The sequence below is a fragment of the Pan paniscus genome, chromosome 7, assembly GCF_029289425.2.
Source record: "Pan paniscus chromosome 7, NHGRI_mPanPan1-v2.0_pri, whole genome shotgun sequence".
Lineage (NCBI taxonomy): Eukaryota > Metazoa > Chordata > Mammalia > Primates > Hominidae > Pan > Pan paniscus.
In genome coordinates this window covers 161,275,576-161,302,181 of record NC_073256.2, presented here as the reverse complement: position 1 = coordinate 161,302,181, position 26,606 = coordinate 161,275,576, and the positions used below count along the sequence as shown (strand labels likewise).

The following is a 26,606-nucleotide window of genomic DNA, read 5'->3' as shown; positions in this document are numbered from 1 at the left end:
TCGGCGGCTGGGTGGGCGGGGCTGCCTGGGGCGCCAGGCTCTCGGGCGCGGGCTCGCAGCCGTCCCCGCAGGGTGGTGCTGAGAGAAGGCTGGGCACCGGGACACCGCGACCCGCTGGAGAGCGCGCGCTGCCAGTGCTTTTGTGTCGCAGAGCCGGCCGTCCAAGGCGGGCGGGCGGGCATAGTCGCTTCCCGGGAGGAGGCTGTGCGTTAAGATTCGTGGCCAAATGCCGCGGGGCCAGGGGCCGGGCTGAAGACCGGAGGGCGGAGGGCGCCGCCTCTCGTGGATTGCAGCTCCCAATATCCCGCGCGCGGGGCGAGCCCGGCTTCCCGGCACGCTTTGCGCGGTGCCGCTACGGGTCCTCAGAGGCGGCGGCGCGCGGGGCCTTCTGGGGGCCGCAGTCCGGGCGTGTTAGGCGGCGAGGGCGGGACTCGGCTTCCCGACGGGCTGCGCGGCGGCCGGGTGGGTGTCGGCGGGGCAGTCCGGCGGGCAGCGGCGGTTCCGGTGCGGCACAGCGGGCGGACGAGCGGGCGGGACGAGCTGAGCAGGACCAAGCGGGATGCGGAGCCGCCGCCGCCGCCGCTCCCCGCGCTTCCTAAGAGTCTGAGACCCGCCAGGCCGCGCCCCCTGCCCAGGCCCGCAGTCCGAGCGTTCCGCGCGTTCCGAGCGCGAGCCGGGCCCCGCGCCGGCCGCGGCCGCGTCCCCGTCCAGTCTCGGGCGGCCCGCCCCCTGCCTGCGCCCCCTCCCCATGCGCGGCGCCCATGCGGACTGAGCCCCGCCCCCCGGCCCCGAGCCCGCCGAGCGCCGCCGCCGGAGCCCGCGCCGCCCACCCGCACCATGCTCAAGTGCATCCCGCTGTGGCGCTGCAACCGGCACGTGGAGTCGGTGGACAAGCGGCACTGTTCGCTGCAGGCCGTGCCGGAGGAGATCTACCGCTACAGCCGCAGCCTGGAGGAGCTGCTGCTCGACGCCAACCAGCTGCGCGAGCTGCCCAAGGTGAGCGGCCGCCCGCACCTGCCGCCCAAAGGCGCGCCCCCAGCCCCTGATTCCTCCGGCGGCAGAATCTGCCCGGGCGAGCCACCGCAGCCTCCAGCCGGCCCTTCTGGTTTGCACTGGCCAGGTCCCCACCCCAGCCAGCCCCACCCTTCTCTCCCAGCCGCCCTGGCTGGCGCAGGTGGCAGCGGTCATCAGGTGCTTGCCTGGGGATAGCGATTGTCACCGAGCCTGGAGGCGGAGCCTCAGAGTGAAACCCGTGGGGATTCAGGGAGGTGGATGGGGTTAGGGTGGAACTTGGATTCAGGTGGCTGATGAGTACTAGCTTCTTGGGCCGCTCTGGAGGTGGGGTCCCGACCTCCTCTCCTTTTTTGCTGGGTGCAGGGGTGAGTGGGGGAGCCCTTTTGATGTACTCTTTGCTCTCGGATCTGTTCGCTGTCCCCCTTTCTTTGCCCTTGCTTCTCGTGGTCAGGTGCTCTCCTAAGGCTGCTACAAGAAAGGAGGCTGGAGAAAGCAGATTAAAAAGTATCTCTTTCCTGGAGATGGGGTGCTGGGTGATTAGTACCTAGGGGTTGGGTGTCCCAAAGAATGTGACCCTGTTCTGGCCGTGGCAGTGACAGCTCGGTCCTCTGTGGCCACCTGCAGGCCTCGCGCATAGCACTGTGCCTGTGGTACTGTGTTATTGTGGGGAGCGTTTACTGAGTTCTTGCTGCAGAACCAGGCCAGGCTTGTTGTCGGGATGCAGTAGCAGAGGCCAGTGTGGGCCCCTGGAGGGTGGCAGAAGTGGTTCAGGGGCTGGGTGGGCCCTGAGGTAAGACACAGGGCAGAGGATTGGGGCTTTGTCTGGTCGTCAGCAGGTGTCTTCTCAGAGTGGAGGCTGGTGTGAAGAGTAGAGGGAGGCAGCCACAGTGGGCGTGTGCACCGTGTGTTTCTTTCCTTTTTTTGCCACAAATGGGGTGTCGTGGTTAGACCCCAGGACCCGGTGTGACCTGGAGCAGACAGAGGCCTAGGGACCCTTGACTTGTGACACTCACGTGTCCAGGAGCTCTTCTCTGCTCTGGAGTGGTCTCTGCCACAGAGTCCGTGTCCTCCCTGCCCACAGCCTTTTTTCCGGCTGCTGAACTTGCGCAAGCTGGGCCTGAGCGACAACGAGATCCAGCGGTTGCCTCCCGAGGTGGCCAACTTCATGCAGCTGGTGGAGCTGGACGTGTCCCGGAACGGTGGGGAGCCTGGGCAGGGGCTGGGTGGGGTCTGGGGAGTGTCCGCTGGGGCTGCAGACGTCCTGCAGGCCATGGCATCTGTCCTCTGTGACCCTCTGTGACAGATATCCCTGAGATCCCGGAGAGCATCAAGTTCTGCAAGGCTCTGGAGATCGCGGACTTCAGTGGGAACCCCCTCTCCAGGTGGGTGGCAGCCTGTGGTGGGGTCGGTAGGGGCTATGGGTCCCACAGCCCTGGACTGGTCATCCGAGGGCCTCTGCTTCCTCCCATCCAGGCTCCCTGATGGCTTCACTCAGCTGCGCAGCCTGGCTCACCTGGCCCTGAATGATGTGTCTCTGCAGGCACTGCCCGGGGACGTGGGCAAGTGAGTGCCTTCTCAGGTGGAGCTAGGGTGGGGTGGGGGACTTGGATTGGCCCTGCCCCTGCCGCCACTGCTTTCCTTCCTTTTGCCCCAGCGCCTGGTCTCTCTTTCAGCCTCGCCAACCTGGTGACCCTGGAGCTCCGGGAGAACCTGCTCAAGTCCCTGCCAGCGTGAGTGTGACAGGCATTCTCCTAACAGCCAGGGGAGGGCCACAGCCCAGGGACCAGGGCTGCGTGGCCACACCTCCACCCTGCTTCCTCTGCAGGTCCCTGTCATTTCTGGTCAAGCTGGAACAGCTGGATCTGGGAGGCAACGATCTGGAAGTGCTGGTGCGTGGAGGCCTGACAGGGCAGAGACCGGAGGGCGGGCCACGGAAGCAAGGGCAAAGAAGGGGACAGCGAGCAGATCCGACAGCAAGGGGCACCTCGGAAGGGCAGGCGGGTGGGAGCTGGGTGTGGGGGCGTATAGTCTCTTGAGCACGGTGCAGTAGGAGGCTTTGCCTCATAGTCACTATTCTCTCTGTTCCTTCTTGCAGCCAGACACTCTGGGGGCTCTGCCCAATCTTCGGGAGCTGTGGCTTGACCGGAACCAGCTGTCAGCACTGCCCCCGGTGAGTCAGGGTGGGGCTGGCCCCCTGCTTCGTGCCCATCCGCGCTCTGACTCTCTGCCCGCCTGCAGGAGCTCGGGAACCTGCGGCGCCTGGTGTGCCTGGACGTGTCGGAAAACCGGCTGGAGGAGCTGCCTGCTGAGCTCGGCGGGCTGGTGCTGCTCACTGACCTGCTGCTGTCCCAGAACCTGCTGCGGAGGCTGCCCGATGGCATCGGTTAGTGTGCCTGGGGGTGCCTGGGTGGGGCACACGGAGCCTGGCCCTGGGAGGAGCGTGGGGCGTCGGGGCTGTGTGTGGTGTGGAACACGGGAGGATCCTGAGTGTGCCCAGGCTCTGGGAGCTGTCCCTGGGGAGGGGAGGTGGGACCCTGGGGCAGCCCAGAAGGCTGAGGAGGCAGTTGGTGGTGCTGGAGGGGGCGGTGGAGTCTGTGAGGGCGGAAGGGTGGCAGTGCCACTGGGGCCTGGTGTTTTCTCGAAGGAGGTTGGGTCAGGCTTGTGGGGGCAAGGTAGGTAGGGTCCTCCCGAAGTACGGCGGCGGCAAGAGGGGCTGGGGGCCTTGCTATCTGCCTTGAGGGCGCTTCTGGCCAGGTGGGTAAGGCACGTCTGGGGACCATGCTCAGCCTTGTCCCCCTGTTTCCCCGACGCCAGGTCAGCTGAAGCAGCTATCCATCCTAAAGGTAGACCAGAATCGGCTGTGCGAGGTGACTGAGGCCATCGGGGACTGTGAGAACCTCTCTGAGCTGATCCTCACGGAGAACCTGCTGATGGTAGGGTCTGGCTCGGGAGGCAGAAAGGATGGGGCCGTCAGGGGTGCAGAACAAGGACAGGGCATCAGCCTGTGTGTGCTGCTGGGGGGTGCTGGTGGCAGCCTGACGTGGAGCCACTCAGGAAGGGCTCTTCTCTTGTCAGAGGGGGAGCATGCTGGCCGGAGGTGAGGCGGGGCAGTGAGGCCAGGGCAGGGGCCTTTGCCGTTTACCGTGAAGAATCTAGGTCTCGTGTTTATCGGTGTATGTTGTAACACTGGGGAGTGGTTACAGAAGAGGCAGGAATGGGAACTTACTTGTCTGTAGGGAAGACAGATGGAGAGCAGGCTGCTCCCCAGGGGCGTCTGCCTGCCTCTCACAAAGCAGGGCAAGCTGAGGCCCCAGGCCACGGTTCGGGACGGTGGTGTTGCTATCCCCATCCCCAGGCTGGGAAACAGGAGCTAGCCGTGGGGAGGGTGTTCATGGGAGTTTCCATGGGGGTTCCTCACTGGGGAGATGGAGAAAGGGACTCTGGGGTTCAGGGCCCTGGGAAGGGGCTGGCCCTGAGCAGGCAGGCTGGAACTGGGGGCCTGGGGAGCCCTAGGGATGACAGGGCAGACCAGTGGGGCACCAGACAGGCTCACAGGGCGCAGCCTCGCAGGTCAGTCCAGGGCACCCATGGGAGAGGGTCAGGGATGACCTGGTGGGGTGTTTTGGTGGTGGGGACTGAAGGCTGAGGGCAGTGGGCAGAGCTTGGGGAGCAGAGGGCACGAAGTGGGGTGGAGACAGCTTCTGTGGTCAGGTCCTTGTCCCGGTCTCCCGGGGCTGTGAGGGACCCTGGATGGAGCTGGCCTGGGGTGTCTGTGCCCTCCTGCCAGGGGCTGTCATCTCCTTCCCACCCCCAGCAAGCCCCTAGCGTCCTCTGACCTCCTCTTCTTGGCCAGGCCCTGCCCCGCTCCCTGGGAAAGCTGACTAAGCTAACCAACCTCAACGTGGACCGGAACCACCTCGAGGCACTGCCGCCCGAGATCGGGGGCTGTGTGGCACTCAGCGTCCTCTCCTTGAGGGACAACCGCCTGGCCGTTCTGCCACCAGAGCTGGCCCACACGGCAGAGCTGCACGTGCTGGACGTGGCGGGGAACCGGTGAGTGCCAGCCTTGCCCCACGGGCCTAACCGTGGCCCCGACGCCTGCTGACTGTGCCCGCCCGGCCCGCAGCCTGCAGAGTCTGCCGTTCGCGCTCACCCACCTCAATCTCAAGGCCCTGTGGCTGGCAGAGAACCAGGCGCAGCCCATGCTCCGGTTCCAGACGGAGGATGATGCCCGGACCGGCGAGAAGGTGCTCACCTGCTACTTGCTGCCCCAGCAGCCCCCACCCAGCCTCGGTAGGTTGTTGGCAACTGGTGCTTAGCGCGGGGTGGCTCTCAGGAAGGGCTTGGGGACTAGCCTGGGTCCTGACGCTCACCTGCTGCAGAGGATGCTGGGCAGCAGGGGAGCCTCTCGGAGACCTGGAGCGATGCCCCGCCGAGCCGCGTCAGCGTCATCCAGTTCCTGGAGGCCCCTATAGGTGATGAGGACGCTGAGGAAGCTGCAGCTGAGAAGCGGGTATGAGGGTGGGGATCTAGGGGGCGAACCTCTGCCTGACCCCTGCCCTGTGGCTGCTGCTCATCCTTGTCCCTACCCCTACCACAGGGCCTACAGCGCCGGGCCACACCTCACCCCAGCGAGCTCAAGGTGATGAAGAGGAGCATCGAGGGGCGGCGGAGCGATGCCTGCCCTTGCCAGCCAGACTCTGGGTCGCCCTTGCCTGCGGAGGAGGTGGGCATGGAGCCATGGCAACCTGGCGGGCCACTGCCCCGGGAGCTGTGGTGGTCCGGTCCATCCTGGGAGTGGGGCTGTGAGGGCCAGGGCAGCACAGAGAAGGAGCAGGAGATGAGGCTGGTGACAGGGTTCAGGGACATGGAGCTGCAGGGCCAGCTGGGTGAAGGGTGCCAGGGTGGACGTGCGGGTCGTGCAGGGCAGGTCTGTGGGGCTGGAGTATGGGGAGAACCAGTGGTGGGTGTGCCTGGGAGCACAGGGAATGGGGTTTGGTTGTGGGGTAGGGTCTCTGGTGGAACTGCCGTGGATGTCATCGGCACCTGGGAAGGGGTTTGGGACTGAGAGCAGGCCTGACTGTTCTCACTCAGAGCTGTGACATGCGTGCTGTGGGTTTTTGGGTGCAGCAGAACCAGTGATCTGGGCTGGGGTAGGGTGTGTGGGGCCGTGCATGGGAGGGGAGGAGGTTCATATCACGCTGGGATTTTCCTGGGAACTTGTGTGGTCCTTGTTTGTTTTAGGAAAGGCTTTCCTTGGGGCTGGGCTGTGGAACCATGGCTTTGTCCACCCTAGGCTTTGGAGGCGTGTGGCTTCCTTGCAGGCTGGGACAGGGAGCAGCTGCGAGGGTGTGAGCCTGTTAACGGTGCCTGGTCGGGGCAGTGGGAAGCTCAGGGAAGGCCTGCCACGTGGGGGGCATCCCAGGTGGCCAGCCTGTGAGTCGGGAGCTCCGTCGAAGCCTGACCCCACTTCCCGCCGCAGGAGAAGCGGCTGAGTGCCGAGTCTGGCCTGAGTGAAGACTCTCGCCCATCTGCCAGCACAGTCTCTGAGGCTGAGCCCGAGGGCCCATCGGCTGAGGCACAGGGTGGGAGCCAGCAGGAAGCCACGACTGCTGGCGGGGAGGACACCGAAGAGGACTACCAGGAGGTGTGGATTGGCAGGAAGGAGGCAGGAGGCTGCGCCTGCTGGGTGGGGGCTGCCTCCCCTGCAGGGCCTCAGCTGGGATCGGTTTTGGTGCAGGCAGTGGCTGGGCCCTGCTGATGCTTCGGGGAGCTGCCCTGTACAGAGTGGCTGCGGGTGGTGCAGGGCCGTGCTGCTGGGGGTGCCCTGGAGAGCTGCCTCCCTAGGCGGGGTGAAGGTCTCCCCTGACGGCTGGGCTCACAGAGCCCACCCCCACCCTGGACTCTCTTCTGACCCCCTGTGGGCTCCCCGGTGTGAGGCCTTGGCGCACCCCTTCGTTTCCACCTGGGGCGCTGCGTGTCTCCAGGATGAGCCCCTGGTCTTCAGCCTTTCTCAGGGCTGAGACACGCGCCCCTCACTGGGCAGTTAGTGCTGAGTCTTTGTGTGGCAGGGAGGCTTTCGGAGCCCGTCTGTGGCCACACTGTTTAGTAGGGTCTTCCTGTGGAAGCACAGCCACAGAGCTGGGGCCACCCTCACCCTTTTGTCCGCACAGCCCACGGTGCATTTCGCAGAGGACGCACTGCTGCCCGGGGATGACAGGGAGATCGAGGAGGGGCAGCCTGAGGCCCCCTGGACCCTGCCAGGCGGGAGGCAGCGGCTCATCCGCAAGGACACGCCTCACTACAAAAAGCACTTCAAAATCTCCAAGCTGCCCCAGCCCGAGGCCGTTGTGGCTCTGCTGCAGGGCATGCAGCCTGATGGGGAGGGCCCTGTGGCTCCCGGGGGCTGGCACAATGGCCCCCACGCACCCTGGGCTCCTCAGGCCCAGGAGGAGGAGGAGGAGGAGGAAGAGGGTAGTCCTCGGGAGGAGGAGGAAGAGGAGGAGGAGGAGGAAAACAGGGCTGAAGAGGAAGAGGCCAGCACTGAGGAGGAGGACAAGGAGGGGGCCGTGGTTTCTGCGCCCTCTGTCAAGGTTGGTGTCAGCCTCACCCCTGCCTGACCCAGATTCCCCTGGCCCTCCTGGGCACCCAGGGCTGCGGCAGGAGCAGGGCCGAGGCCTGACCCGCTGGCCCCTGGCCACCTGGAGAAGGTGGTGGACACGTGTGCTCCACAGTCGGCATCGCGGCCACTCTCACCAGACCCCAGGCCTGCCCTGGCATTGGTCTCAGTCCATGCTTGGGGCCCAGGCCTGCCCTGGCATTGGTCTCAGTCCATGCTTGGACCCTAGGCCTGCCCTGGCGTTGGTCTCAGTCCATGCTTGGACCCTAGGCCTGCCCTGGCGTTGGTCTCAGTCCATGCTTGGACCCCAGGCCTGCCCTGGCGTTGGTCTCAGTCCATGCTTGGACCCCAGGCCTGCCCTGGCGTTGGTCTCCGTGCCAGAGGCAGCTCTGCTGGCCAGTATTTGCCTGACCTGCTGGCGGGCACGGAGTTGACAGAAGTCAAGCATGGCTGCCCACTCTTTGTGGGTCTCCAGGGCCTGTCTGCACGTGTCGTGGTCCCAGGGTAGGGTCTGTTCCTCTCCCAAGATCACTGGGCTCTCCTGGGATCCTCTCTGTGTTGGGCACTGCAGGCCCGAGGCCCTGATGGCTCTTTGCCTTGTCGGGCCCTCCTGAGGTGCCACACAGGCCTTCGGGGCACCAGTGTGTCCCTCCCTGGCCCTCAAGTCTCCTCTCCATGGGTCACAAAGGGTCTCACCTGCTCTCTGGGCAAACTCAGATTCCAGGGGGAGTCCCCGGGTCTCACTATCCCTGCCCTTGATGACACTCCGACCCTGAGTGTGGGCCAGTGGCATGATAGCTGAGGGGGCCCGGAGGGGCCACAGCAGGGACAGCCGGGTGGGACTCCGCTCAGCTCTGGAGCCCCGCTTGTCCCCAGGTGTGTGGTGTGACTCACGCCTCCAGGATGGAGGCGCCCGTGCCAGGGCAGTCAAGGGAGCTTGCTGTGGTCTCCTCTGTCCTTTCTGCTCGTGGCGGGGGCTGGGTGAGGCGGCGGTGGTGGTCTTGGCGGTGGCTAACCTGCATGCCTCACTGGTCCTGTCCTAACAGGGGGTGTCGTTTGACCAGGCCAATAACCTGCTGATAGAGCCTGCTCGCATTGAGGAGGAAGAGGTCTGTACTGCTCGCTCTGCACTCTGGCCGGGCCGCTGCTGGCCTTGCTTCCCGGGCTGTGGGCTCACGCCTCTCCCCGCCCCTGTTGCTTGAGCGCAGATCCCTCCCAAAAGAGCTCTCAGATCCAGCTGGGCTCCAGGATCAGGACACCTCCTGCCTGGGGCAGCCCGTCTTGGCAGGGGTGAGCGGAGAGGCTGGTCCAGCTCCAATCAGCCGCCTGTGGTGCTCTGAGCCTTACCTGCCTGCAGAGGCAGGGCAGTCCTCACTCAAGGGTGGCAGGGGGGCCTCGGGCCGCCATCACCCAGAGGTGGGCAAGCCCCAGCCCACCACGCTCTGCAGAGCAGTGCCCTCCTGCTGGGGTCTCGGGGCTTCTCCAGCTGGCGTCTGGGCTGGCCCTGGCTGGTGAGTGGCATGAGGCCCCATTCAGCTGCCCAGGGAAGAGCCAGAAATGGCGTCTGCGTGCTGGTGGGTTCTCCTGCAGAGAGCACAGGCAGCCCCACTGCGGCCCTTCCTAGACACCCTGTCTGTTCTGTTTCCAGCTGACCCTCACCATCCTGCGGCAGACTGGGGGCCTGGGCATCAGCATTGCGGGTGGCAAGGGCTCCACACCCTATAAGGGGGACGACGAGGTGAGCACTGCCTAGGAGGGCCTTTCCGCTGCCACTGGCCTGCCCCACCACAGTTCACACTGATGGCACACAGGCCCCTTGCCCGAGAACACTCACATGCTCTGGGGACACGGGCTGGGCCCAAGGCACCAACTGTTGTGGGATCCCGAAGTCCAAGAGCAACCTGAGGGTGCCTGGGTCTGTCTTCCCTTCGCAGCCCTCCTTCTCTCACCAGCTGCCTGTGCACCAGGCCTGGGGCCACGAGCCCTTTCTCGGGGCTGACCTGCTCCTTCTAACCCCCTGGCACTCAGGATCCCACAGTGGCTAGAGCTTAGTCCTCCTGCTGGCCAGGGCTAGGGGCTGCTGGGAGTGGGTCTTCCCCTCCTGGGTCTTCTGCAGAAGGAGCAGGAATGCGGGCCCGTCTCCCTGGCCCCTGCCAAGCTCGTGTCTGTGCCCTAGGGCATATTCATCTCTCGGGTGTCCGAGGAAGGCCCTGCGGCCCGGGCTGGAGTCCGTGTGGGTGACAAGCTCCTGGAGGTGAGTCGGCAACCTCTCCGCCCCGAGTGGCAGCTGTGCCGTCTGGAGGTACATGGTCCCTGGTATTAGGGTGCTTGGCTGCCTTCTCCCGGCCTCCCCAAGAGTTCCAAGCACAGGACACCCAGACTTCCGGGTGAAGCCACGGAACCTGTAAACCCCAGGAGAGAATCACCTGGGCAAGAGCCACCTGGGCTTTCCGTTGTCACCCTGGCTCCCATCCAGCGCCCTGATTGCTCATCTTTGTTCTGTGGGTACAGGTGTGTTTTTCTACCAGTGGGTAGGGCAGCAGCTGCACCTGGCACAGTGGCCTCTCCAGGAGGGGCTGCTCCTGGGCTGACCGAGAGGGGTCAGGCTACTGGCAGGTCTGGTGGGGTTTGGACCCTGTACGGGAGCCCTGGAGCCCCCACCTGGACACCTAGCTGTTCAGCCGGGGCACGGGCATCCGGGGGCTCTGAAGAGGCATGTACCCTTCTTGTAGGGACACACTGAGGGCAGGTGAGGGCCCTGAAGCCCAGCCAGGAGGCGTCTGCCCAGGGCTCATATGCTGCGCCTGCTGCTCAGCTCTCCTGACCTTTGCGTGGGAACTGCTGTTCCTGGGTGTTGGGGTGGGGGTGTGGGTCAGTAACCCAGCGACCTTAGGTGTGTGTTGGGCTGCGCAGATGGGCCGGAGGTATCCAGGAGCGGGGCCGTGTGTGGCCTGGCCGTGGGGGCATCTGCTTGCCTCCCGTGGCCAGTGTGTGTCCTGGCCCTAGGGCTTCCCACACCGGGTTTCAGAGGACCTGGTAGGGGAGGGGTCGGTGCCCACGAGGAACCTTGTGGCTAAAGGTCTAGGGTGATGTCAGCACCTGGGGCCTTTCCCCTCGCCCTGTGCCTCAGTCTCCCCATCCTGGAGGGAGCGTGTGGAGCCCCCAGCACGTGGCTGTCCGTGGCCGCACTGGGTCCTGACACGCACGTGGTCTCTGGCCCGCAGGTGAATGGTGTGGCTCTGCAGGGCGCCGAGCACCACGAGGCCGTGGAGGCGCTCCGGGGGGCCGGCACTGCCGTGCAGATGCGAGTGTGGCGGGAGCGCATGGTGGAGCCTGAGAACGCGGTCACCATCACGCCTCTGCGGCCTGAGGATGATTACAGCCCCCGAGAGCGGCGGGGAGGGGGGCTGCGCCTGCCCCTGCTCCCGCCTGAGAGCCCCGGGCCCCTCCGTCAGCGCCACGTGGCCTGCCTGGCACGCAGCGAGAGGGGGCTGGGCTTCAGCATTGCTGGTGGGAAAGGCTCCACACCCTACAGGGCTGGTGATGCGGTGAGGCTGGGGCCCAGGGCCGGGGAGGGCTGCTCTAGAGCTGACAGCCGCACTCCAGCCTCACCGGCAGCCCTGCCTGCTTCACCCTCCCCTGCAGGGCATCTTCGTCTCCCGCATTGCCGAGGGCGGTGCTGCTCACCGCGCGGGCACACTGCAGGTTGGCGACCGCGTCCTCTCTGTGAGTGGGGATGGGGCCCCGCCCCACCCACCCATGCCCCCTGCCCCGCCCCGCGCCCTCTGTCGCCTCCTGCCCTTGGGCCTCCCTGATTCGGGCGCGCTCTCACAGATTAATGGAGTGGACGTGACTGAGGCCAGGCATGACCACGCCGTCTCCCTGCTGACTGCTGCCTCCCCCACCATCGCCCTGCTGTTGGAGCGGGAGGCTGGGGGCCCTCTTCCTCCCAGCCCTCTGCCACATTCCTCACCCCCCACCGCTGCCGTTGCCACCACCAGCACCACCACCACCAGCATAACCACTGCCACCCCCGGGGAGCCTGGGTTGCCGAGCCTGGCCCCCAGCCTGCTGGCCGCCGCGTTGGAAGGGCCATACCCAGTGGAGGTGAGACACAAGCCCCCACCCAGGCACCCACCCAGCTTCAGCCGTGGGCACTGGCCTTCCCAGGACCTGCTCTCTTATGGCCTTGCAGCCCACTCCAGGTGGGAAGCCGGCCTGCTCGCCCTTTCCCCTGCAGCCCCTTGAGGCTGGGGCTCTGCCCCACAGCCAGACTCCTCAGTATGGTCCCCTTTACACAGTCTCCTGGCTGGCCACATGGCCTCAGTCAGCAAGGATATTGTCCTCACGCTGCGTGCCTGCCTGGGCAGCAGAACACTGGTGGCGCAGAAATCCCCGTGGGCATTAGGGCAGCCCCCGCCCGCCATCCCCAAGGACCGGGACGGACTCTTGGGAGCCCTCCCACACCCTTTCCCTGTCCTGACCGAGGCCTGTCCTTGTCCCGCCCTAAATCCCCAGGAGATCCGTCTGCCAAGAGCTGGGGGCCCTCTGGGGCTTAGCATTGTCGGAGGCTCCGACCATTCCAGCCACCCGTTTGGTGTCCAGGAGCCTGGTGTGTTCATCTCCAAGGTAGGGCGGCCCTTCCAGGCAGTTCTGTGAGAGGCGTACCCATCCCAGGTACCAGCGCAGGTCAGCGCGGCCTCAGCCACCAGCTGCCACCCTCCTCCCTGACAGGTGCTCCCGCGGGGCCTGGCCGCTCGCAGCGGCCTGCGGGTTGGGGACCGCATCCTGGCAGTGAACGGGCAAGACGTGCGGGATGCCACGCACCAAGAAGCAGTCAGTGCCCTGCTCCGGCCCTGCCTGGAGCTGTCGCTGCTGGTGCGGAGGGACCCGGCACCCCCGGGCCTACGGGAACTGTGCATCCAGAAGGCACCTGGGGAGAGGCTGGGCATCAGCATCCGCGGGGGTGCCAGGGGCCACGCTGGCAACCCCCGCGACCCCACAGACGAGGGCATTTTCATCTCCAAGGTGAGCCCCCCCCACCCCAGCCCGCCCTGGGCCCCACCCCCCAACAGGTCTCTCCCATACCACGTCTCCCCACAGGTGAGCCCCACGGGGGCAGCCGGGCGCGACGGTCGGCTGCGTGTGGGTTTGCGGCTGTTGGAGGTGAACCAGCAGAGCCTGCTGGGCCTGACGCACGGCGAGGCGGTGCAGCTGCTCCGCAGTGTGGGCGACACCCTCACCGTGCTGGTCTGTGACGGCTTCGAGGCCAGCACCGCCGCAGCCCTGGAGGTTAGCGATCCCGCCCCGGGGACCGGGCCTCCCTCTGGCCCAGCCCAAGGTGTTGTGAGCCGCTGACACCTCTCGGGGCAGGCGACGGGCCCTCTGCCTCTGGGTCTGGGAGGTGCTCTGCGGCTCTGCATCAGCCGTGCGGGCTGGGGAGCTGTGGGCGGAGGGCCCTGCCTTCCCTTTCTGCTGAGCTCCGGCTCATCGAGCTGTCCAGAGGCCCAGTCCAAGTAGGACGAGGCACGTGAACGGATGGCGGGAGGGGCGTGTGTTTGGGACGCACTACGTGGTCTGGTCCTAAAAGAAGCTGAGCACTGGCGACTCCTGCGGAGTCCCATCAGGCTGCTCAGGGATGGCTCCAAGCCCTGCCCAAAGCCCACCAGCCAGGCAGACGCCTTGGGACGCTGAGGGTCCCCGCTCCTGTGCCTAGTGGCACCTTGCTCCTCTCAGCCCATCCCTGGGCCGTGACTCCAGGGAGCCCCTCTGGTGACCCCTCAACAGAGAACTCCCTACCCAAGATCTCCTGCCCAACTGCTGGTCCGTCCCTTCCTGGACTCCAGAGCAGAAGCCCAGACGGGGAGTTGGGATGCGAGGTGGGGCCCCAGGAGTCCTCCCCACCAGCACGGCCTGGATCCTGGACAAGCCTGGCCTGTCTCGGGACTCCCATCTCCCTTCCGTCTTCTTCTCCATGCCATCCCAGGGGCCCTGCAGCAGGCCTCAGCAGTTTCCAGGGGTTCTTCACTGGCGCCAGGGCGTGCAGGCTGGCTTCCCACTGGAGTGGGCTGCAGGGCCACAAGAGGGTGGGTCCCGGGAGGGCCAGCGCCCACGGCTGAAGCTGGGTGGATGCCTGGTCCTTCACCTGGAGGGGCCATCTGCTCCTCCCAGAGGGTGTCCCTGCTGGTCACACAGGTCCACAGGGGGCAGGTGGCTGTCACCACTCCCCACCGGCACACACATGGCCTCCTCTCTGTAACAGCCTCTGGGATGGGGCGGCCCCTCACATTGGTTCTGTCCTGCAAGGGGTCTCTGGGATGGTGGCTTTCTGCCAGGCTGACAGTCACAGAGTGTCCTGACCCACAGCCAACGTGGGGGCCCCTTGGCGGGAAGTGGGTCTGCATTCGTTGTTTTTGCTCCACAGCTGGATGTTGAGCTTGGGGTTGGCCCCGGGCTGGCCCTCACCCACCTCCCCTCCTGTCCTTGAGGGAGTCCTGGTGGTTTCTGGGGAAGGATTTATCTGAGGACTCGAGCCCTGGACCACCTGGTTCTCAGAGAGGGCCTTGCCTTTTATTATTTTAAATGTGTATCTAAACACGTTTCATTCGATATATTTACTCGTGAAGTTTTTATTAGAGAGGGAGCGAGCTCCCTCAGGGAAGAGCTAGGTATGCAGAAGGCAGGGCTAGTGCCATGTCTGCAGCCGGCGTGCCGCGCTGCTGTCGGCCACAGGTTGTCCTTGCATCTGGCCGGGTCCCCCACGAGCCTGCCGTGACATGTCGGTATAGGAGGGGCAGGGGTCTCAGACCTCACACTCCGGCCAGCCACGGACAGAGCCACCTCCACACCCTCCCTGGTGTTGGGGGCAGATACCATTTCTGCCGCGTCGGGCAAGCCAGGGGTCCCGAGCAGTGGGGCTGAGAGCTGCCATCCAGCTCCCCTTCCCCGTCACCGCTACCTCTTTCCCATGTCCTTCCGTCTTTCCGGGGGCTCGCTGTCCGCCCCAGCACTGCCCTTGCCCTCCGTTGTCACCCTGGCTTCCGTCCAGCACCCTGGCTGCTCATCTTTGTTCTGTGGGTACAGGTGTGTTTTTCTGCAGCGGTTGCTTATCTTTTCCTTTAAAAAAAATGGGATCTTTTGAGTTACAAAAATCTAAGTTTTCAAATTAAGTCTTCTGAGTCCTTTATGACTTCTGGATTCTGGTTTTTTCCTTGGGAAGATCTTCCCTTACTGCAAGATTACAAAAACATTGTCATGTTTTCTTCTAGTATTTCTGGAAGTTTAAACAACACATAGCTCCGTGGTCCACCTGGAATTGCTTTGACGAGGTCTCGCTTGTCGCCTAGGCTGGAGTGTGGTGACACAATCACAGCTCACTGCAGCCTCCACCTCCCGCGCTCAAGCCATGTCCCCATGCCCAGCCCTGGAATTGCTTTGCAAGTAACTGGATGCATAGCTGTCCCCACAGTATTGACTGAATAGTCTGTCGCTTCCCCAGTGATTTGGGGGAAATGTGGCCTCATTGTGTTCAGTTCCTGTAGGCTCCAAGCCCTGTTTCTGGACTTGGTCCCAGTGAGTTGTGAGCTACTTCTGGGCCAATGCCACGCATTTAAGTCTCTCACTTTGTAGCAGGTTTCATGCCTAATCCTAATGGGCAAAGTCACCCACTCCTTTTTCTTGTCTTGAAAAGTTTCTATTGTCATGTGTTTTCTCTTACGAATGAACCTGCCAAGTTCTGTGCAGAAACCGACTGGAATTCTGGGATTTCACATACGTGTATGTATGTACATATTTTGAGAAAGGGTCTCGCTCTGTCACCCAGGCTGGAGTAGTGGCACAGTTGCTGCATGCCGCAGGCTCAACCTGCCGGGCTCAAGCGGAAAGGGTCTCGCTCTGTCACCCAGGCTGGAGTAGTGGCACAGTCGCTGCACGCCGCAGGCTCAACCTGCCGGGCTCAAGCGGAAAGGGTCTCGCTCTGTCACCCAGGCTGGAGTAGTGGCACAGTCGCTGCACGCCGCAGGCTCAACCTGCCGGGCTCAAGCGGAAAGGGTCTCGCTCTGTCACCCAGGCTGGAGTAGTGGCACAGTCGCTGCACGCCGCAGGCTCAACCTGCCGGGCTCAAGCGGAAAGGGTCTCGCTCTGTCACCCAGGCTGGAGTAGTGGCACAGTCGCTGCACGCCGCAGGCTCAACCTGCCGGGCTCAAGCGATCCTCCCACCTCAGCCTCCCAAGTAGCTGGGACTACACCTGCGCCACCACACCTGGCTCATTGTTTTAAAGTTTTCTGTAGAAACGGGGTTTTGTCATGTTGCCTAGGCTGGTCTTCAGCTCCTGGGCTCAAGTGATCTGCCTGCCTTGACCTCCCAAAGTGCTAGCCTTCCAGGCGTGAGCCCTGCGCCCAGCCTTGGGGTTATCTTATGTCGAGTTTTTCTCTAGGGTGTCCCCGGTGGCTCTTGCTTTCCTAGTAATTCTTATAAATCCTCACCTGGATTTGTAAATCTGCTTCACCCCCTGGCAGAAGCCTGGCCGCCCTTCCCCCTTCGGGCCTCTCCCTTGTCCCCTCCCGCAGAGCCCCTGGTCCTGTGGAGGTGGGCTTGTCTTGTACTCATCTCTGAGGGACTTTCATCTTGTACTGTGACGTTTGCTGTAGACTCTCTTACAACATTTTTTAAATGGAGGGGGGGCTGTTTCTATTTATAACCTGTAAGAATTGTTATCTGAAGCGGGTGTTGAGTTTTCTGAAGTCCTCTTATCTGCTAAGTAGGGTTGGTTCAGCCCATGGAGGTTTCATCAGCGGGCTTGGGGCTTGAGAGAGAGGAGCTGGGGTCTCACACATCAGGAGTCCACGCCATGTCTGGCTTCCTGGCTTCTCACAGAAAGCTCAGAGGACGTGGCACAGCCAGGCTGGTGCTCCCACAGGACCATCTGTGTTTCTGACTCCAGAGCATGGGTGGGGGGGGGGGGCTTCAATTCATGACCCTTCCCCATTTTTCTGAAACTCAGGCCACCGGACTCATCTGTGTTTGTCTGCCTGGCCCTGTGGGCATCGGTTTGCCCACTGGGTTCTGTAACTTTCTTCTCACTCTGCGAGCCCATCTTGGCATTGGCTCAGGAGCTGCCTGCATGTCCCTAGCACTCTGGAGCAGTGGCCCGTGTCTGTGTGTCAGAGCCTACGTCTCCTGCTTTCTACGGCCCATGTCTGTGTGTCAGAGCTTACGTCTCCTGCTTTCTACGGCCCATGTCTGTCTGTCAGAGCTTACGTCTCCTTCTTTCTACGGCCCATGTCTGTCTGTCAGAGCTTACGTCTCCTGCTTTCTACGGCCCATGTCTGTCTGTCAGAGCCTACGTCTCCTGCTTTCTACGGCCCATGTCTGTCTGTCAGAGCTTACGTCTCCTGCTTTCTACGGCCCATGTCTGTCTGTCAGAGCTTACGTCTCCTGCTTTCTACGGCCCATGTCTGTCTGTCAGAGCCTACGTCTCCTGCTTTCTACGGCCCATGTCTGTCTGTCAGAGCCTAAGTCTCCTGCTTTCTAGGACTGGTGCATTTTTAGGGGTCGTGCACAGTCCATCTAAGCCTGGCCCTCACTTGCTGTCGGGCCTTGACTTTACTCCTCAGTCTCCTCGTCTGTACAATGGGTCACCCGCAGTGCCTGCTTCTCGGGGTCGAGAGGATTGATTCAGTAACGACCTGCCTCGCCATGGTCAGCGCCGACCCCTGCGCAAACCTAGGTGGGTGTGCGCTGTCTGAGAGACTCGCCCGCTACCCCGCGTGTTTGGCATGAGGACGCAAGTCCTCTCCCACTGGGCCCCTCCTCTGCGGCCACCTCCCCCTCGGCCCTGCTGTCCGCATCCTCTTCCTCCTGGTCACGCTGACCAGGGTCCTGTGTGTTGATGGGCTTGTCAGAGCCAGCTTCTGACTGCTGGTCAGGACCACCTCTCCCTTGTCATCATCACCATTAAAAATTAAACTTCAGAAGAGACTGCCCTTTCTTTTGGCATTTCCTCGATTTACGCTCTCAGGAAGAATCCTTCAGTCTTTCCCTCTGCATCTCTGGCTGTTAACTTTTCTGTAGATATGTCTGTAAAGAAGAGATCACTAGCTCTGTTTCTGTCCTGATGTGAGCTCCTGCAGGAAAGACCTAGGAAGATGAAATGCTTGGTTCTTCCATTTGTTAGTTTTTAGAATAACAGGCTGGGGCCCTGGAATCTTCCAAAGGTGGTTCCTGAGGTGTCTTTCTGTTTTTAGGGTTTTCGTGAACTTGAGTCTTTATTTTCCTGATGGGTTTCAACACAGCGTTCCCTTGATGTCCCTTGATCAGGCAGCAAGACCCCGCATCCCTGTGGCATGACCCCATCATTCCCCAGCTGCTTTGACGGGGCATTCTTTGTACTTCCTGCCCCGGCCCTGGATTCCAACATTTTTGTGTGGGACCTGGCCCCTCTCGGTGGGAGCTGGGTGTAGGGTTCCTAGCCGTGGACCTGGCCCCTCTCGGAGCTGGGTGTAGGGCTCCTAGCCGTGGGACCTGGCCCCTCTCGGTGGGAGCTGGGTGTAGGGCTCCTAGCCGTGGGACCTGGCCCCTCTCGGTGGGAGCTGGGTGTAGGGCTCCTAGCCGTGGGACCTGGCCCCTGTCGGTGGGAGCTGGGTGTAGGGCTCCTAGCCGTGGGACCTGGCCCCTCTCGGTGGGAGCTGGGTGTAGGGCTCCTAGCCGTGGGACCTGGCCCCTGTCGGTGGGAGCTGGGTGTAGGGCTCCTAGCCGTGGACCTGGCCCCTCTCGGTGGGAGCTGGGTGTAGGGCTCCTAGCCGTGGGACCTGGCCCCTCTCGGTGGGAGCTGGGTGTAGGGCTCCTAGCCGTGGACCTGGCCCCTCTCGGAGCTGGGTGTAGGGCTCCTAGCCGTGGGACCTGGCCCCTCTCGGTGGGAGCTGGGGGTAGGGCTCCTAGCCGTGGGACCTGGCCCCTCTCGGTGGGAGCTGGGGGTAGGGCTCCTAGCTGTGGGACCTGGCCCCTCTCGGTGGGAGCTGGGGGTAGGGCTCCTATAACCCTGGGCCAGGCGTGCTCAGGACTCAGGCACTGCCTTTGCTGCTCTGTGGCCTCTGCAGCAGATGGAGGCTGAGAGGTGGATGTTTTCAGAAAGAGAAAAAGTCCTGAGTTTGTCCTGTTACATTTAACTCATTTAAGATTGCAGGGTTTTTACTAACTTCTGTAATTTTATACTTTTTCTCATAAAATCTTTCCTTAATTCCTTAATTTCAAAATGAACTGAGTGTGGTGGCACATGGCCTGTAGTCGCAGGTACTCAGGAGGCTGAAACAGGAGGATCGCTCGAGCCCAGGAATTTGAGTCCAGCCTGAGCAAGACAGACTCTAAAAAACAGAAACAGTGACACCAGTGGTACGACTGAGAGCAGGAGCGTGGAGAGGGGCCGAGTTCCGGCGGCTGCTTCCTGAGGGTTCACCCTGCCTGGGACGTACAGTCCACATCCTGTGTTCTCAGCCACTTGAGATCATTCTGTGGTTTTGCTACCAAGCTGATAACACAGTCGGGCTGACTCATTTTAGCTTTTAGGGTAACTTTTTAAAAATCTGTTTTTTGTTTTTTTTTGAGACGGAGTCTCACTCTGTTTCCCAAGCTGGAGTGCAGTGGCACGATCTCGGCTCATTGCAACCTCCACCTCCCGGGTTCAAGCGATTCTCCTGCCTCAGCCTCCCGAGCAGCTGGGATTACAGGCGTCTGCCACCAAAAAAAATCTGTTTCTTAATTGTGTAAATCTTCACGTGGTTCCAAAGTTGAAGTTATATAGAATCACTTCAGAAGACCGGCCTCCATCTCTCTGCTCCGAGACTACCATCTTTATTAGTTTTGGTTTATTCTGCCATTTGTTTCTCTTTGAAAAATGTAAGCACATACATAAATGAATTTTAAACTTAAGAGAAAAGTTGCAAAAACAGGACAAAGAATCTCTGACACTCAGCCCTATTCATGGCTCACCCACTGCGCCGGGGTCGTGCTCCGTCGTGGAAGGGCGCGGCCCGGTCCCTGTGGGGCTTGGCCACCGCATCCCTCTAGTCTCCTTCGGTCGGAGCGTGCCTCTGTCTTTGCTGATTCCTCTGACCTTGACGCTTCTGCTGGGCGTAGGCCCTGCCTGCAGTGATTGCCCACACGCTGGGTCTGATGTCCTCACAGGCTTCAGCGTGTGCATCTTGGCCGGGATTATCATGGAGCTACCACGTGTCTCTGTGCCTACCACCAGGGCTCACTGGTGATGCTCTGAACCGTGGGGTCAGCCAGGTTTCCCCCCACAGTTACTCCTGCCCCTTGAAATCAGCAAGTGTGGAAGGTGCTTTGAGAGCATATAACAGGCTGTTTCTCATCCAGCTTCGTCTGTGAGCCTCAGCACCTTGATGGTTCTGAGCGGGCCCCAAGGTGGTTGGTGACATTCCTGACCCACCACTCCCATACTCATCAGGCAGCTTCCTGCCACCGAGCCTTCCCTTCTCCCAGTTGATGTGTGTCTGCTTCCCTGTTCACGTGAGCTCACAAGGGAGTCCATTTCATTAACAAGTGAGCTTCCATTTTATTTCATGGGCGACAGCCTTTTACCATCGTAATTTATTTTGATGTTCAAATTGTCCCAGCCTTGGCCCACGGAAGGGGCTTGAGGACCTGAGGCATTCTGACACGACCTCCCCTCTCTCAGCAGCCCCTCACCTTCTGCCTCCAGGATGTGCTGGGCTTCTCTCCATACCCTGCCCAGCCCTGGAGTCGCCCCTTTCTCTCAGGAGCGCTGGATCCTTTTAGTGGAGAGTGACATTTAGAAGCTGTGGTCTGGCCCTGGACCCAGCGTTCTTGGGGTGTCATCTCAGGACCTCCTGGGGGCCAGAGCTGGAGGGTATGCCGGTCATTCCCAGGGTTATTCTTGGAACAGTAGAAGAGGGTGAGCTCCTAGTGGCTGTCGGAGTCAGCACCCAGGTCTGCCTTTTCTGTGTTTGAACAGCTCTCTCTGACATGAGAGGCCGGGCTGCCTGGGACCTTGCTTCCCACTCTGCCAGGCCCCCTGCCTCTCTTGGACCTGCCCAGTGGCTTTTTGACTTGTTATTTCAGAAACTGAGAAGACAGGCACCTTGTTTGTTGTTTGTCCCGGTAGTTCTGTGAGTCTGAAAGAGACGTAGCTAAGTCTCCCTGTGTAACTGTGCTTTTACGACACTCGCGTTTCTAGTCTTTGCTTTCTGTGTTTAGCTGCTTCCTTGTTGAGCGCTTACAGTTGATGACTGTATCATCATTGTAAACAGCATCTTCTGTGGTGACGGCATCTGTCTGCCTGCTCGACAGCTCTGAACTCACACCCTTTCTCCCCCGGCCTGAGCAGCCCCTCCCTGTGCCTCCCGTGTGTTTGCCTGGCATCTCTTTGCCTGCCCCTTACCATTTCAGCTGTGTTTTTAACCAACAGTACAGGGCTGGGTTTGTCCTTGAGGCCACACTGAGAGCTCCTCGATTTCGCAGGGACCCCGTCTGTGATGAGGGCGGTGAGCAATGCCTCTGTCCACTGTGCTGCCTCTGCTGCTTCTGGCTGCTGCTGGGGGTGGAGGTTTGAAGCAGTCCCGTTGCCCCCCGTGGGCTTGGAAGTCAGCTCTTCCCATGGTTCCGTCTGCCCGTGTTAACCCCAGGCTCAGGATTCAAGTACATCTTGTGCCCAACCAGAAGCCCCTGCCTGTCCTGGCCCTGTCTCCTCACCCCCCTCTGCCCTGCCTGAGCTATCTGAGTGCCTTTCCTTTCTAGACTTCCCCTCCGCCCTGCCAGTCTCTGGCTTGGGACAGGTGATTGAGCTCTGGGGAGTGCAGAGCTGGCCGGGCCTCCTGCATGGTGTCCCTTGTTTCAGAATCCCTGCCCAGCACTCATGCCGGGGTCTGGAGCCAGCCTTTCCACCCGAGGGGGCCGTTCTGCCCCATCAGTTCCAGTGCCTGCTACTCACGCCCCTCTTTCCCCCATCTTGGTGGCTGTCAGCTCTTCCTGGGGGTGACTTTATACAGTCAGCAAAGTGGCAGGCATCATGCTACTTCACAGTCTCGCCTAGTGCAGACGTGACCACGTCCACGGCAGCCCTGTGAGCTGTGATGGGGACCAGCCGGGGACAGTGCTGCAGCGTCCTGGGGGGCCCAGCAGAGTGCCCTCCAAGGCTGCCCCAGCCACGCGGTCAGCCCTGCCCAGGGACACGGCTCCTGGGTTCACCGTTGCTGACTATTCTGGGCTGGGGCCCCAGCCTGCCCTAGAGGTGGGACCCCGGGTTGCAGTCCCCCCTTCTTAGCCCACACCCCTCTTCTCAGGTGTCCCCAGGTGTCATTGCCAACCCCTTTGCGGCAGGCATCGGCCACCGGAACAGCCTGGAGAGCATCTCTTCCATCGACCGGGAGCTGAGCCCTGAGGGCCCAGGCAAGGTCAGAGGTGCCTGCAGCCGGCAGCCCCAGGGCCAGGGAGCCCGAGGCCGGTGGTGCCTGACGGGTCTGCTCTGCTCTGCTCACAGGAGAAGGAGCTGCCTGGACAGACCCTGCACTGGGGGCCCGAGGCCACAGAAGCCGCAGTGAGTGTGGTTGCCCCACTCCCTCACATCAGGGCACTGGAGCGGGGTGCACATTGCCTGTGGGGTGCTGGGTAGTAATCCCCAGGACCCCCTCTCCTGCCCTGTGCTGGCCGGGTGCTGCCACGGAGCTACCCCTGCTAGTGCTGTGTTCACTCTGCCCCCAGGGTCGGGGTCTGCAGCCCCTGAAGCTGGACTACCGCGCCCTGGCTGCCGTGCCCAGCGCTGGCAGCGTGCAGAGGGTGAGTGCCCAGTGTGCAGTGCCCCCCACCTCCGTCCTGTTGTCCTGTTCATCGGCCACCCCAGGACAAACGCCAGGGCCATCCGGGAGGGAACCTTTGGGCGGGGGCTGGGGTGGGAGGAGGCCACGTCTGACCTGCAGGCTACCCCAGCCTGGCACATGCTTATCACCCTCATTCTCAACCCAAGCCATGTTGGTGCTGCCCCACCCACACACCCTGAGCTGCGGATGGGTGACACAGGCCGAGGCATCCCTCTAGTGGTGGTGCAAGAGCTTCACCTGCTGCTGCTGGGGCTGCCCAGCCCCAGAGGGTGCGAGCTGGAGGCGGAGGCTCCTGGGGGATTGGGCAGGCACATGTCACCAAGGGGAGGACAGGCTGGAGCAGCTGGAGGGGTGGGTGCTGGGGACAGGCAGGAGGATGTGCAGGCCCATCCCTCCCCTTAGAGATACAAATAACCCTCCCAGAGGGTGCGCCCCACCAGCCCCACCGAACGTGAGTGCTGAGGGGTGGCTCCGGCAGACCCTTGCCCAAGCGGTGGGGTGGTGGTGAGGGGCCAGGCAGGGCCTGGGTCTGAGGCAGCGCATTCGGGGGCTCTTGGGTACTGACCCTGCCTCCTCTGGCCATGGGCAGCGCTAAGAGGGAGGCTTCCAGGAGGCCCTTCATCCTCATGAACAACAGCACAGCCATGGGGGCAGCAGTCAGGGCGCCACTGAGCCCTGAGGGCTGCACACCACAAGTAGGGGCTCCCCACCATCACCTCTGTCCCTGGCCCCTCCCCTGAGCCCTCCCTGCTCTCTTCTCCGGCTGTCCTGTCTGCTCCCATCTCTCCTGCAAAGCTCCAGCCAGCACACTGCCATGGAGACAGCAGCTGCCCAGCCCAGGCCCCCGCATCCTGTGGGAACGGGGACGAGCCCCTCCGTGCTGACCGAGTGTCTGGGGCATCCCTTGGGCTATAGTCAGGTTGGGGAACTGAAGAGCTGCTGTAGCTTTTAGGCAAGCCCCAGGGCCCCCAGTCCCTCCTGGTCGGGGGCCACAGCCCTGCCCAGCCTCACCCCACCCACTGCCTACTCCTCCAGGTACCGTCTGGAGCAGCTGGAGGGAAGATGGCTGAATCTCCCTGCTCCCCTAGCGGCCAGCAGGTGAGTGTCCCAAGTTAACGGGTGCGCCCCATGGTGGGTGGAGGGCAGGGCAGATGGCCGCTGTGCACAGGGCCCCTCCTCCAGGGATGGGGGGTCAGGGGCCAGCGTGGGGTGCTGTTGACTCTGGTTTTCCCTCTGCTACCATGGGGCCTCCTGTGTGAGGAAGGCCAGGGACGCTTTCCTGGCCAGAGCTGCCTGGCGATGGGGTGGGGGGCCTGAGTGTGCTGTTCCTGGAGGGGCTCAAGCTCCTGAGACCCTGGTCAGTGTCTCGGGCCCAACACCTCCCAGGGCCCACCTTATCCCTGCCTGCCTTTTGTCTGGGGGTCCTTGCCCCCCCACTGTTGGCACCTCCCAACACACTGCCACGTGGGGGTGGAGGTGGCAGCCCCCATGAGACCCAGCCCCAGCTCAGCCCCTCACAGGCAAGATGTCAGCCCCACCCAGGTTGGTCGGTCTCTCTCTCTCTGTCTCTCCCACCCCCCTCTCTACCCCCGTCCCTTGCCTTAAACCCCTGATCCTGCTCTCCTCTGCCTCCGCCGCCCCCACCTGCCTTTTTTAGACAAAACCAGGGGTGATCCAGCCATTGGCTCAGGCCTGGCCAAGGGGCTCCCCAGCCCCCAGGGCCAGAGGTTGTCCCCACTCCGTGAGTGCTCTGTCCCGTGGGTGGGGGTGGCAGAGCCTCCTTCCCCAGCAGGATGGTGGGTGGGGATCAAAGACAGGCGGGGGGACAGCTGGTGGTGAGTTGCACACAGCTGCAGCCCCGACAGCTGCCCCAGCATAGCTCACGAGAGCCCCACCCCCCAGCCGCCCTCCCCGCCTTCCCCGGATGAGCTGCCCGCCAATGTGAAGCAGGCCTACAGGGCCTTCGCGGCCGTGCCCACTTCTCACCCGCCTGAGGATGCCCCTGCCCAGGTGTGTGGGGGCAGCACGCCTCCCTGCTGTGCGTGGTTGGGGTGGGTGCCCGGGGGCCCCAGTATCTCGGAGGAACGCCGGCCAAACCTCAAGGTCCGCTCCCCCCAGCCCCCCACGCCTGGGCCTGCAGCCTCCCCGGAGCAGCTGTCCTTCCGGGAGCGGCAGAAGTACTTTGAGCTGGAGGTGCGCGTGCCCCAGGCCGAGGGCCCCCCTAAGCGCGTGTCCCTGGTGGGTGCTGACGACCTGCGGAAGATGCAGGAGGAGGAAGGTGAGGGGCACGGAAGTGGGGTGGGGGTTGGGTCTCGGCTGGCCTGGCCTGACCCACCCTGCCCTCCGGCAGCCAGAAAACTACAGCAGAAGAGAGCGCAGATGCTGCGGGAGGCGGCAGAGGCTGGGGCCGAAGCGAGGCTCGCCCTGGACGGGGAGACGCTGGGTGAGGAGGAACAGGAGGATGAGCAGCCACCCTGGGCCAGCCCGAGCCCCACCTCAAGGTGAGCACCCGCCCACCAGACGCCTCCTACTCACCCCACGTGCCCCTGCCCCCCACAGCATGTCCTGTCCCTTCCCCAGGCAGAGCCCAGCGTCCCCCCCACCCCCGGGAGGCAGCGCCCCGGTGCGGACGGCCAAAGCTGAACGGCGCCACCAGGAGCGGCTGCGCGTGCAGAGTCCGGAGCCACCGGCACCCGAGCGTGCCCTGTCCCCTGCCGAGCGCCGGGCCCTGGAGGCCGAGAAGCGTGCGCTGTGGAGGGCAGCCAGGTGAGCCCCTGCGTGGGGTCCCCGCCCCGCCCTGCTGCCTGTCCCTGCTCCTGCCCCAAGTCACCCCTGCTCGCTGTTCTCTGCAGGATGAAGTCATTGGAACAGGACGCTCTCCGAGCACAGATGGTCCTCAGCAGGTCCCAGGAAGGCCGGGGCACGCGGGGGCCCCTGGAGCGACTGGCCGAGGCCCCTTCCCCTGCGCCCACCCCGTCGCCCACCCCTGTGGAAGGTCTGTGGGTCAGGGCAGGTCGGGGGGGTCAGCCTGCCGCATGGGCTGCTTCCAATGCCCGCTTCTTGTCCCCCCAGACCTCGGCCCCCAGACCAGCACCTCCCCGGGACGCCTGGTGAGGAGCCGGTGGCTATGCCTTCCCTTCACCCCCGAGGCATGGGGGTGGGGTCTGGCCTGCCCCCACCCCCGTGGCCCTCACCCCCCCCTTTCTCTCACTCTCTGCCTCTCCCCTCACGCTGTCCTTTCAAGCCCTTGTCTGGAAAGAAGTTTGACTACAGGGCCTTTGCGGCCCTGCCTTCTTCCAGACCTGTCTATGACATCCAGGTACCTGGCCTCCAGGCCTCTGCATGCCTGCCACCCTGTCCGTGCCTGCCACCGCCTCTATCCGCTCCCGCAGGGCCTCCCCGCGCTCTGCCGTGGCCCTGCCTCTTCACCCCCCTCCCCCTTCAGCCGGGCTCTGTGGGCCTCAGGGCTGGGAGCCCACCCGTCCACGTGGGTGGTTTGGGGCAGGGCTGGCACCGGCCTGACCAACACTCTCCCCATCACAGTCACCGGACTTTGCTGAGGAGTTGAGGTCCCTGGAACCATCTCCCAGCCCTGGTGAGTTGGGGCCGGGCTGGGGTGAGCTCCCAGGAGCCCAGCTGCCCTCAGCTCACTGCCCACCTGTCCCTGCCCTCCAGGCCCGCAGGAGGAGGATGGAGAAGTGGCTCTGGTGCTTCTGGGCAGGCCCTCACCCGGCGCTGTGGGCCCTGAAGATGTGGCACTGTGCAGCAGCCGCCGCCCCGTAAGGCCTGGGCGCCGTGGCCTGGGCCCTGTGCCCTCCTAGAGGAGCAGGCACCTCCCCCAGACTTGGGGTGGGGGCCCTGCCAGCTCCAGCACCAGCCTTGCCCCAAGTCTTTTAACCTGGGTGTTAGCATTTTAAAGAGACCCCACAGGACTTCTGGCCTGTGACTAACTAACTGCCCCACCCCAGCCGAGACCTCGGCGAGACTGTAACTAGTGATGTTTGTACAACCAAAGACTCTATTTTGTGGTTTAAGGAGAATAAAGTTGACTACATTTTACCTCCCGTCTGCCTGTCCATCCCCCACCCACTAGCACAGACCCTTCCTGCCCTCCGAGGCC

General features: G+C 63.1%; 1 protein-coding gene across 7 annotated transcripts; it reads left to right on the top strand.

The window, feature by feature from the left end:
* Positions 1-426: 426 nt before the first annotated feature.
* Positions 427-26,545, top strand: SCRIB (scribble planar cell polarity protein). 7 transcript variants are annotated; one of them, XM_034966823.4, is made up of 37 exons: positions 427-996; positions 2,096-2,213; positions 2,318-2,396; positions 2,488-2,577; positions 2,688-2,744; positions 2,840-2,903; positions 3,110-3,184; positions 3,253-3,397; positions 3,829-3,947; positions 4,868-5,067; positions 5,141-5,307; positions 5,397-5,527; positions 5,615-5,740; positions 6,497-6,661; positions 7,188-7,607; positions 8,680-8,742; positions 9,282-9,371; positions 9,810-9,887; positions 10,858-11,181; positions 11,279-11,359; positions 11,468-11,740; positions 12,152-12,262; positions 12,368-12,661; positions 12,737-12,925; positions 21,953-22,063; positions 22,150-22,206; positions 22,371-22,445; positions 23,522-23,584; positions 24,389-24,496; positions 24,605-24,764; positions 24,837-24,987; positions 25,067-25,252; positions 25,339-25,481; positions 25,559-25,596; positions 25,731-25,805; positions 26,030-26,081; positions 26,162-26,545. In XM_034966823.4, the coding sequence occupies exons 1-37, from the start codon at positions 838-840 to the stop codon at positions 26,305-26,307; spliced, it is 4,983 nt and encodes a 1,660-aa protein (XP_034822714.2). In that variant the 5' UTR covers positions 427-837; the 3' UTR covers positions 26,308-26,545. The 7 variants fall into 7 exon arrangements, with proteins under 7 accessions (XP_034822714.2, XP_034822717.2, XP_034822719.2 ...); XM_034966824.2 differs by having other exon boundaries at positions 690-996; positions 11,279-11,338; XM_034966826.4 differs by lacking the exon at positions 25,731-25,805.
* The last annotated feature ends 61 nt before the right edge of the window (positions 26,546-26,606 follow it).

What these genes read in the sequence shown, in the direction of transcription:
- SCRIB (XM_034966823.4), top strand. Translation starts at nt 838, where the DNA reads ATGCTCAAGTGCATCCCGCTGTGGCGCTGCAACCGGCACGTGGAGTCG. An exon ending in GAGGCTGCCCGATGGCATCG is followed by an intron (nt 3,398 to 3,828) that starts GTTAGTGTGCCT and finishes CCCCGACGCCAG; the next exon opens with GTCAGCTGAAGCAGCTATCC. An exon ending in TGGGTGACAAGCTCCTGGAG is followed by an intron (nt 9,888 to 10,857) that starts GTGAGTCGGCAA and finishes TCTGGCCCGCAG; the next exon opens with GTGAATGGTGTGGCTCTGCA.